The sequence below is a fragment of the Erpetoichthys calabaricus genome, chromosome 8 (assembly GCF_900747795.2).
Source record: "Erpetoichthys calabaricus chromosome 8, fErpCal1.3, whole genome shotgun sequence".
Lineage (NCBI taxonomy): Eukaryota > Metazoa > Chordata > Cladistia > Polypteriformes > Polypteridae > Erpetoichthys > Erpetoichthys calabaricus.
In genome coordinates, this window is record NC_041401.2 from 150,808,644 (window position 1) to 150,820,652 (window position 12,009).

The 12,009-nt window shown below is 37.6% G+C and overlaps 1 protein-coding gene across 3 annotated transcripts in view; it reads right to left on the bottom strand.

Annotated features, from left to right (window-relative positions):
• LOC114656170 (anterior gradient protein 3-like) overlaps positions 1-12,009 on the bottom strand; it is a 270,125-nt gene that overhangs the window by 45,361 nt on the left and 212,755 nt on the right. For all 3 annotated transcript variants that reach the window (XM_051930539.1, XM_051930538.1, XM_028807608.2), the window contains one exon: positions 11,411-11,546. In XM_051930539.1, the coding sequence (XP_051786499.1) occupies positions 11,411-11,513 (103 nt within the window). In that variant the 5' untranslated portion in view covers positions 11,514-11,546. The remainder of the gene's footprint in view (positions 1-11,410; positions 11,547-12,009) is intronic.

Here is a 12,009-nt window from a genome sequence, read left to right on the forward strand (position 1 = left end):
ATGTCGACCAGTGGCAAATAACAAGCACTCCCAGCAATACAATTTGCAGTGTTCCTCGGAACCCTGTGAGCCAGGGGTACCACTCGTAGTTGGTAACCTGAAAGTGGCGGACAAATCCTCCTGCTGGTTGTGACAGGCTAGCTAGCTTCGGAGTTGTCCGACCTTTCTTAACAATGTCCAGCTTTTCTTGAAAAGTCCGTCTTGAAAATGGCCTTGAAAGTAAATCTGCCACCAAATCTATTTCTTCTCCTCCTTCAGCCATGGGGTGACAAAATAGCTATTTCACCATCCTATCCAATCAATGGGTCTGAATACGGGGACGTTGCCATGCGCCTGCTAGAGGGCCCTAGTGAAACCAACTCAAAATCTGATTGGTTGAAGCAACAGTTTAATCGACATTTATTTTGTGTTAGAGGGCCTGCAGAATGGATTGTGAAGGCCTCCGGGCAGACTTCTTTGACTTTGACCCTGCCTGGCAGCAGATGATGGCTGAAATGTGATTGGTTAAATGCTTTAATACGAAAATACATGTCTGGAAGCAGCACAACCACCGGAAAAGCTATAAAAGGAAGCGGACAGACTATTTGGAATTATTTAATACGTATTCATGGACAAAATATAATTAACATCAGTTTGTGATTCAGATATTTTTTTAGGCCAGCAGAGAAGGCCTTGCAGCCCCTGACGGTCCGCCACTGGTCTTATTATTTTAGCTATATTAACTTTTTAACTTATTTATGAGTTGTTACGTAGTGTATCTGCAATGTTACTGTACACTATGAAAGCTATTTATGTTTATCGTCGTCATTACCATTTGTTAAATATCTTATTTAAGTTGATTTTTCTGTAATTAAGTTAGCTATTTATAAAAGCACAATAGCGCTTTCTGCCAAATTAGTATTACATATTATTTTTGTCTTGATGTTCACAGCCACATTTCTCCATAAAGGCAGAGAATATATAGGCAACATTGATTACATTGATTAAATAGCAAAATGAATCCAAGTGCCCTTTTTGTTAAAAGCATGGAGATTACAGCATGGAAGGATGGAACCCTGCAGAACCCCACAAATAAGAGAAGCTAAAGAGGATGAGAACTCACCCAAGTGAAAAGAAAAGCTCCTATTGCTTAGATAAGATTTAAACCATTTAAGGTGGGAAATAAGAATTGTAAGATCCACAATATCAAAACCTGAGGCTGGATCTAGCAGTACAAGAATGCAGAATCTCCATCATTAGTACTTAGGAGGAGGTCATTGTAAACCTTTAATTGTAAACCTTTAAGACTGTTTCAGTGCAGTAAGAAGATTTGTATCTGGACTGGAGTTTTTCCAGAATACTGTTTTCATCCATAAATGTTTGTATTTGATTAAGGACAACTTTTTCGAAGACTTTAGATAAAAAAGGCAGTTTAGAAACTGGCCTGAAATTTTACACATTAGAGGGTCCTTATTTTGTTTTTTATAAAACGTTTCTGCACCACAGAGTGTTTCAATGCAGCAGGAAATCAACCAGAAATCAAACTAGCATTCATTAAGGTAACAATACTTGGTCTGACAGAATCAATAACCCCTTAACTAATCGAGAGGGGACACTGTCCAGGGGGCAATTTGTAGGATTCAGGCATTGCACCATATCAGACAACAAAGACGATGACACACGCAGGCTCAAAGTGGTCAAAGACCAAACACACTACGAGAAGAGATGAATCCTTAGCAGGAAGTGAGACTGATGACCCAATAATGTTAATCTTATTTTCAAAAAATTATACCTCTAATTTGGAGAGTACGTTATACAGTTATACTGAGGTATGCAAGAAATAACAAATTCCTAATATAAGAAATTGTATATGGCGATTAAAAAATCAGATTTGTAATTATTGCATCCCCCAAACAAAACATTTTTAAAGTTAAGTTTAAAATTTGAATCAATGCCACTCCTGTGTTTGGTCATGATAATTGTTTAAAAAAATCTTCCATAAAAGTGCGCAACATAAATACTGTAATAACCAATCTTAATGCACATAGAAAATCTAGGCAATACGGCATAAACGCCAATAATTTAATTAAAGTTACTACTTTAGATGAACAATGTATTAAAACTGTAAAAACAGATCATAGATTAAACAAAAAATACACACAGAGCGGCGCTAATAAAAATAACTTAATTCCTGTTCCCTATATCAATAACGCACATAGTATTCATCTCTGCTCCTCCGAAACATTGAATATGGCACTATTAAATATTAGAGCTTTAACTAACAAGACGTTTTTTATCAACGACATTATTAGTGAAAAAAAAATAGATTTTATTGCACTAAGTGAAACGTGGCTTAGCTCAGATGGCGCTGCTGTTTTAATCGAATCTGCGCCTCCGGATTACAGTTTTACTCGTGCTGATCGCCAAGGAAAGAGAGGTGGAGGGCTAGCAAACATTTACTCTAGCAGGTTAAAATGTAAAAATATCAGTTTTGGTAAGTTCAAGTCTTTTGAGTATCTCGCCATTGTTATTCAGGGAGTTTCTCACGTTCTAGTATTATCCGTGTACAGACCTCCTAAATTCAACGCGTCTTTCTTTGAGGAATTCTCTGACTTGATGTCAATCTTAATTACGAACTATGACGCACTCTTAATAGTCGGCGACTTTAATTTTCATGTAGATAATCAATGTGACCAAAAAGTAAAAGAATTTATGAACCTCCTGGACTCTTTTGATTTGAGACAGCTCGTTAATCAGCCTACACATAAAGCAGGTCATACGTTAGACTTAGTAATTACTAAAGGACTAAAAGTTGATATAAAGCAGGTCATTGATATTGGTCTATCAGACCATTTTCTTCTACTTTTTAATATAGAAATAATGATAGAAAACACTCATGAGAAGCATATTGTTAAAAAACGCTTCTTTGACTCATCAGCAACTTTAAAACTTACAAACATTCTAACCAATCAGTCCGTTTATAGTGCCAACTATAATAGCGAGGAGAATGTAAATAGTAAGGTGGAAAGATTTAATACTAAAGTGAGGGCTGCTGTTGACATAGTTGCACCTGAAAAGACAGTTAAAAAATCTTCTAGCATTGTTATACCTTGGAAGACCCAAAGAGTGTCTGATTTAAAGAGAACATGCCGTAGAGCTGAGCGTAAATGGAGGAAGACTAAACTAACTATTGACTATGAGATATTAAAAGTTAAAATAACAGAATACAATAACACAGTCCGTCTTGAGAGGCGCTGCTGTTTCTCTAAGATTATAAATAACAATGCTAGTAATCCCAGAGTCTTATTTTCGACAATTGATCATCTGTTAAACCCAGGTAACTCAAAGGAATGCCTCCTAAGTACTTCCAGTAAAACCTGTGAGGCTATCGCTGTATTTTTCAATCAAAAAATTAATGATATTAGAAATAACATAGTATATCTCCCCAACACTAAGGATCCCCCGAAACCCCAGTACTCCATAATAAATAAATTAGAGTCTTTCACTAGGATAGATTTACCTGATTTACATAAAATAATTTCTCAAATGAAACCATCCACCTGTGCCCTTGACCCAATACCAACAAATTTTTTCAAAGAAGTATCGGGTGTGCTTATTGATAATGTTCTTGACATAGTAAATTCGTCATTAGATACGGGGGTCTTCCCAGACTGTCTTAAGACTGCGGTAGTTAAACCCCTACTTAAGAAAAATAATCTCGACCCCTCTTCTCTTGAAAATTATAGACCCATCTCTAACCTGCCTTTCTTAAGTAAAATTTTAGAGAAGGCAGTCATTATGCAGTTAAATGAGCACCTCAATAAACATGCTATTCTTGATAAATTTCAGTCAGGTTTTAGAACAAATCACAGCACAGAAACTGCACTCGTTAAAGTAGTAAATGACTTGCGGGTAAATGCAGACAGAGGCCATTTATCTGTTCTCATCCTCTTAGATCTGAGTGCCGCATTTGACACCATTGATCATAATATTCTTAAGAATCGCCTTAGTCAATGGGTGGGCCTCTCTGGCAGTGTCTTAAACTGGTTTGAATCCTACCTGGCAGGGAGAAAATTCTTTGTTAGTTGTGGTAATTATAACTCAAAGACACATGATATTCTATATGGTGTTCCACAAGGCTCTATCCTGGGTCCGCTGCTCTTCTCAATCTACATGCTTCCATTAGGTCAGATTATCTCGGGACATAACGTGAGCTACCACAGCTATGCTGATGACACACAGCTGTATTTATCAATAGCACCTGATGACCCCAAATCTCTTGATTCGCTAACACAATGTCTAACCTGTATCTCAGAATGGATGAATAGTAACTTTCTCAAATTAAATAAAAAAAAAAACGAAATCTTAGTGATTGGCAATAATGGATACAATGAGGCTATTAGAAATAAACTGGATGCATTAGGATTAAAAGTCAAATCGGAGGTAAAAAGCTTAGGGGTAACCGTTGATTGTAATCTGAATTTTAAATCGCATATTAATAAAATCACTAGGACAGCATTTTTTCACCTAAGGAACATAGCAAAAGTTAGACCTCTTATATCATCGAAAGATGCAGAGAAATTAGTTCATGCGTTTGTCTTTAGTCGGCTAGATTACTGTAATGCACTCCTCTCAGGACTACCCAAAAAAGACATCAATTGTTTGCAGTTAGTGCAGAATGCAGCTGCTAGAATCCTTACCAGGAAAAGAAAATCCGAACACATTTCTCCAGTTTTGATGTCACTACACTGGTTACCTGTGTCATTCAGAATTGACTTTAAAATTCTGCTTATGGTTTATAAAGCTTTAAATAATCTCGCCCCGTTTTATATATCGGAATGTCTGACACCTTATATTCCAAATCGCAACCTCAGATCCTCAACTGAGTGTCTCCTTAGAATTCCAAGAGCAAAACTTAAAAGAAGTGGTGAGGCGGCCTTCTGCTGTTATGCACCTAAAATCTGGAATAGCCTGCCAGTAGGAATTCGCCAGGCTAATACAGTGGAGCACTTTAAAAAACTACTGAAAACACATTACTTTAACATGGCCTTCTCATAACTTCACTGTAATTTAATCCTGACACTATGTATATCCAATTCATTATAATAACTATTCATTCAAAATTTGTACTAACCCCTACTCTCTCTTCTGTTTCCTTTTCCGGTGTCCTATTGGTGGTGGCTTGTGCCACCACCATCTACCCAAAGCACCATGATGTTCCAACAATGATGGATGGATTAAAAGCCAGAAGTCTGTATGACCATCAGCATCAAGTGACTCCGTGAGAACCCTAACTACAAAGAGGACTATTTCATTTATGTTAGGTAGAATGCCCAAAGGGGACTGGGCGGTCTCGTGGCCTGGAACCCCTACAGATTTTATTTTTTTCTCCAGCCTTCTGGAGTTTTTTGTTTGTTTTTTCTGTCCACCCTGGCCATCGGACCTTACTCCTTTTTATGTTAACTAAGGTTGTCTTATTTTAATTTCTTATTTGTCTTTTATTCTTCTTTTCTTCATTATGTAAAGCACTTTGAGCTACTTTTTGTATGAAAATGTGCTATATAAATAAATGTTGTTGTTGTTGTTGTTCAGTTCAAAAATAAATGAAAGACAGTCCATGGAAGTAAGGCACAATGGGTGCAACTTTCAAAAATGCACATTTTTACATTTCTTTATAAAAAAACGAACGATTTAATATCTATTAAGCAATTTAAGAGATTTGCCTCACTTTTTTGATAAGTACATATGTACAAGTCAGGATCTTGGTGTTTTGTCCTGTTTAAACAGTTATACTTCACTACATGTTATGCCTGTCTTGACTATATATGACAAATAAATCTGTAATCTTGGTTACTCCAAAAGAATATCAAGCAAGGACCAAATCTACTTGAAACAGAGCCAAAATAAATGTAAATATCCACTCTTGTTTCTTGTATCTGAATTGTCTAAACAGGGTTGCCTGTCTGAGCCAGCATACGACACAAGGCACTAACACACCCTCGACAGGGGCCAGTCCACTGCAGGGAACCACCTAACCTATATGTCTTTGGATGGAGGGAGGAAAGTCAAGAAGACACCGGGAGAACCTGAGATGCAAACCTGGTCATCTTACTGCGAGCCAACAGCGCTGCCACCGAGATACCAGCAGTATATAAAATACAGAATCATTTACTGAGTACTGCTACTTCAAGTATTAAACACCCTACTCACTCAATGATATGATTTTAAAACCATTAACCAAAGCACGCATTTATTTTTATGTAATGTACAGTATCTGTGTTGCTCCTGTAATATTCACAGGGAGAACAAATATACTGTTCATTAAAATTAAAAACCAGGAAAATGTTTGAAATTTTAATAACTTCACTTGAAATTTATCAACATTATAATTGCAAAATTAAGAAAACACAATTCAAGAAAAACAAAGGAGGATGAAGGTCCCTGTGGAAGCTGGATCATTTCAAACATTGTTCAATACAAACAATTTTAAAAGTGTTATTTTTTTCTTTTACCGAGAACTCGAAAGTTTAGACCTTCATTTTCATGCTTGTTGATAACCATTCATTTTGTAACATAATAAATTAATGTTGTCACACACGTGTGCATGGGAGGCAGCTAAAGGGCTTGAGTAAGGGCAATTCCGAATCAGACCGGGATGTGGCAGAGTGCTCCGATTCTTTTTCTTGCTTTCCTGCAGACCATCCACGGGAGATTCCACCTGGCCCTGTTGACATCACTTCTGGGTCCGAGCCTATGGAGGAAGACCTTGCCGGCTCCGGCCCCCTTGATGTCACGTCCAGGCTCAAGCCTATGGCTGAAGACCCTTCCGATCTCAGCCCCTTTGACGTCACTTCCTGTCCTGACCTATAAAAGCCTCCACCTTTCCCCTATTCCCTCAGTTCTGTTTTGGACTCCATTTTGTGCACATCAGTGCTGTCATTTATTTGCAACTTTGCAGCCAGGAAATCAATATACGGGTGGCTGCCTCAAACCTTGCTATGGCTCTTTGAGGAGTTTGTGACAATGTCATTAACGGAACATTCCCTTTAATTGAATGAGGTTCAAGAAATAATGTAAAAATAATTTCAAATATTTTGAATGATAGAATTCACTATAATAGGACCACATTCATATTTATTTATGATGTTTCCTTAATGTAAAAATACATTATGTCCTCTTTCTTTTAACTATCGAATCCTGAATCATATATTTTAAAATTGTTTTTTTGTTTCTAGAAAGAAATATGACAATCTATATATATAAAATTCTTTTTGTGTTTGAAACGGAAATGACGTATGACCACAGAACATATTATAATATAGGAACTTATTATTTGTGTGAGAGTTATTTTACTGATACTGAAAAGAAGAAAAAAAGACTGTTTAAATAAGGAGCTGGGAAGGTGAGTGTAAAGAAGAAGCCAGCGGTAAAGCAAGTGAGACTCCGTAATAAGGACGGTTGGGTGCACGGAGAAGGAGTGCCGGCTAACCTCGAAGGACCTTTGGAGCACACGGCTTTACTTTGCTTTTATGGTGCGGGCATCGGCCATGGAAGGTCGCTAATGCCGAGACACCCGGGTGAGACGTTCTTCTTCCTTCAACAAAGGAATCGTCGCCAGGCCGGTGAGATCACTTCTTTTACATTTAAATTCAGTATACGAGTCAGAATGTATCTGACTTGATCACTGGATTCACTGCAGATTTCCCAGACCGTGTGAATTTAGACTTTAAAACAAAGTTGATATAAAAGAGACTGGGGAACGTGTGGGGATTGTGTGTGTGTCTAATTTATATTTGTATATAGATGTAATATAGGTTTAAGTACTGTGAATATATTTGTGCTGTTTGTAAATAGGGTAATTTTCCGTTTCTTTTCCTTGCTTGCTTTCTTTCTTTGCTGTTTCACCGTTTTCTGGGGAGTATATTAGAGTGTTTAAGGGGGTGGCATATTAATTAGGGTTTGTGTAGTTATTATAGATTTGACAAGGATTTAAAGGGTGTTTATTGTTTTGTTTGATTTATGATATATTCTTTTTTGGTTGTTTAAAGAATTGTTGGGGTGATTATTTCCTTTGTATAAATTCATAAAAGACAACTCCAGATGAGGATATCAAATTGGGGCTAAGGTTCGGTTGGGTTCCGTACTAAATTTTCCTAAGAGTAGGAGATTTTTGTGTGTGCTGGGCTCCTCATTCAACTTAAGAGGAACGCACTACACCTTGATAGTAAAAGAGATGAAGAAAACAGCTTTGCGTCTTTCTACTTTTTAACTCTGCCGAGCTGTAAACCATGTGAAGACGAGACCACCTTCAGCGGTGAGGGGGTCGTAAGAACAAAGTGGACGCTAGGAGGCGCGGAATGTCGGGCTTTTCCTCCTGGTCAGAAGCTTCACAGTTTCGGGCAGCGTCCTCTCTTCTCGCACTGTTTCTCACACTTCAAGTGCCCCGTTGGCTCCTGGGACAGTGGAAATCTTTGCGAATAAGTGTAATCGGCGCTATCGAAGCGGGACTCTTGGTAAATTGCAGTGCTTTTTACTTACTGTCCCTTAAGATGAATTCGGGTCACTAAAACCCCCCAACATTCAAGGTTGCTTTTGTGATGAATTCTTTTAAGAAAATGGAGGGTTTACATCTAAAAAGTAAAGATGTAATACTTAACTTCATGTTAAGTATTAGACTTGGGAATTGTTTGGACTTTCTGCCCGTTAAGCACAGAAAGGCAGCGTCCATATTTCTCAGAATAATTTTCACTTAAATCACAGGCACATAGTGCAAGGCTGTCAAGCAGGTAGTTTGCCCGAAACCACTGCAGTAGTACTCACTGTATCTTTACTTCTTAAATGTTAATGTTTGACTGTTTAATAATTTATACGCTTCTTATATCTTCTTCAGATTCTTTTATCAAAATGTTTTACTACTTAATATTTATATAATTTCTATTTATTGTAAATGTTCTTTATTTGTTCAAAAATAACATTGATAATTAACAAACTTATTTTATAAATACTACATATTAGTTTTTTTCCCTTGCACTCAGTGAGCGAAGCCACTGGGTAATCAGCTAGTAATAATATAAACAGAAACTCGGATTCTTGCCTCGTGATCGGAGGAAGGCATATTAGCATCATCTTTTTGGGCTTCAGGGTTAATCCACATTGCTGGTTTTGCAACGAAAAGCGGTGTGACCGAGGATGGACTCTGAATGCTGGGGGCGTGGAAGGCCGAGTCTTCAACTTGCAGACGGATCAAATTGTGTTTAATGGGGCACGGGACATGTGACAGGGGAATGGATAACCAGGTCCCTTGTCAGTGGATTGCTGCAGGAACTTATAAAAGCCTGTTGGGAAAGTAATAAAGGGGGAAAAAAGTTAAGGGTAGGACATCCAGGGTTGCTTGTGGCCGTGAGTCTTTTAGAGATTGATTGTGCTGGGAGTGCAGCACCCTGATGGAACAATAATTTACAGGGTGCAATTTTCAATTTTTTTTTTGTTGTTGCTTGTGGTATTTATTGCATATTTCTAGTATGTTTTAAAAGCTACTGGCTTTCTTTTCACCTTTTTGCTACATGCATTCTTTGGGACTTGTTTTTAGCTATTCATTGCATAATAAATTGCACCCTTTTGTCAAATCGCATTTCTGCGTTTGCCTCTCTTACTGTCCCTCTATCAAGGACCTGGAGTCTGCCATTTTTATCTGTTAAGGACCTGAGGGCCTGACCAAGCCTGTTACGATTATTGTTAGCTGCTGCATTCTCATTGGTCCCTCAGTAATACAAATATGAAGGTAGCCTTATTCCATTGTGTGACAGTTGAAATACAATAAATCTACCTATTGAATGACAAACCTGCCTCAATTTTACAAGACAATTGGTTGCTACAAGGGTATTGAAAACTGGTCAAAAGTCAATCATAAATCCCTCGAATGTTCTGACTCAAGGTTGACCGCTATTCAATATTAAAACAGCCCAATTTAAAGTTTTAGGTATTTACAAGGATCGAATAAACGCTATTTGTACTTTGTAAGTATGGAAAGAGGGTGACACGGTGGCGCAAGTGGTAGCACTGCTGCCTCATAGTTAGGAGACCTGGGTTCGCTTCCCGGATCCTCCCTGCGTGGAGTTTGCATGTTCTTCCCGTGTCTGCGTGGGTTTCCTCCAGGTGCTCCAGTTTCCTCCCATAGTCCAAAGACATGCAGGTTAGGCGCATTGGCGATCCTAAATTGTCCCTAGTGTGTGCTTGGTATTGTATGTGGGTATGTGTGCCCTGTGTTGGGCTGGTGACCTGCCCGGGGTTTGTTTCCTGCCTTGCACCCTGTGTTGGCTGGGATTGGCTCCAGCAGACCCCTGTGACCCTGTAGTTAGGATATAGCGGGATAGATGGATGGAAGTATGGAAAGAATAGGGCAGATTAAACATCACTTAGCTTTTTTTAATTAGTCAAAAAACTCTACATTCATTTACATCATAGAATTATAGGGGTAAGCAGTCTTTGGTACTGATGGAAATGCTACGTGACTTGAAGGCAACAGACACCCAATTTTAAAGCAAGCTGCTCAGAGTTTCTCTAAATCTTTACAGACATTTAACCTCAAACTCATTATAATTTAGCCTGGCAAAGGTATTGTGGAAAAAGCTGATGTGTTTTTCAAAAATCTAGGAAAAATGTCAGAACCTGAATTGGACATCACAAACCCAATCTTGTATATAAAGAACATGGCAAGCAAAACTTAGTTATTGGGATTTTCCTCAAAGAAGGCAAGGGGAGATGCTGCACTTCCTTACAAGACATTTAGGACAAAGAAGAAAACAAAAATAATTAAACAAAATGTAGGTTTTTGGGGGAAAAAAACAAGAAAAACTTAGTGTGCACTGGGAAAATATGGAGTTTATTCAGAAAGCATATACTCAGAATATCAATGGTCAGTTTAATGAGAAAATGAATCAAAGGGTAATTGAAAGTTTAGTGGAAAGAAAAGAAAGAAACAAAGTGTTAAGAGAAAAAGGAAGTGATCATTCAGATAAAGAGTGAAGAGAATAGCTAACAGTTTGAGAGTAAAGAGCAACCATTTTCAAAGGAAAGACAAGAGCATTCCAGAGCTAGAAAAGGAAAAGGAAGTTGGGAATTGAAATAGCAGCGAAACTCTTTGTGTTGAATACAAACTGACTCTGGGTCTGCTGTATATGTAGAGACTCGTGTGCCTAAAACAGAACGAGTCTGGTGTCGGGAAGTAAATCTGCTGTTTTCAGCAAACCGAATGTGTTTAGAGAGGTAACATATTGCTTTTAGATGAGAAAAGATCATTGAAGTTTAGCAAGGGGAAAAATAATTTTTTGAAACAATTGAGAATTTAAACAGAAATATACCAAGAGACTTATCTTTTCATTGACCCTGGGTAATGGAAATCATTATAGGAAGAAAACAACTACAGACTTACCTCTGGAAAGATGGTTAGCAGTCTTTTTTGGAGAAGTGAAAAATAACAAATAAATGGCAGCAGCAGTCAAACACAGAAATAAACCTTGTGCCACTGTGTTCATGTTTATGGATGATTTTTTTTCTCCCCTGCAAAGCTGAAATGGAAGTGGAAAATTAAAGTGAGCTTATAAGAAATACTTTCTGAGATACTTCTGATAAATAATATTATCCATTAATTATTACCATCTATAAATGATCAATTGCCAGCTATTTTAACTTATAATATTTTTTAGACCTTTAAAAACATAAACCTTAAAGCTTCCAATGTTTCAATATACAGTATCTAGCTTTTCTGTTATCATATTGCATTTCATTCTCTGTTTTACTGACATTACTAGAAATCTTACTTACAGCACATTACTTTAACAAAAGCACATTGTATTAATTATATAATTATTAAAATCTTTTTAATAATGTATGAAAATACATGGCTAACTGAATGTCCTACAGGGCAGCACGATCACCAGACTCCTGTGTTCAGACCTCAGCCTAGCTAGGTACTCTGTGTCTGCATGGAACTCTGCTTTCCTCCCATATTCCAGAATGTTGTGGGTTGGG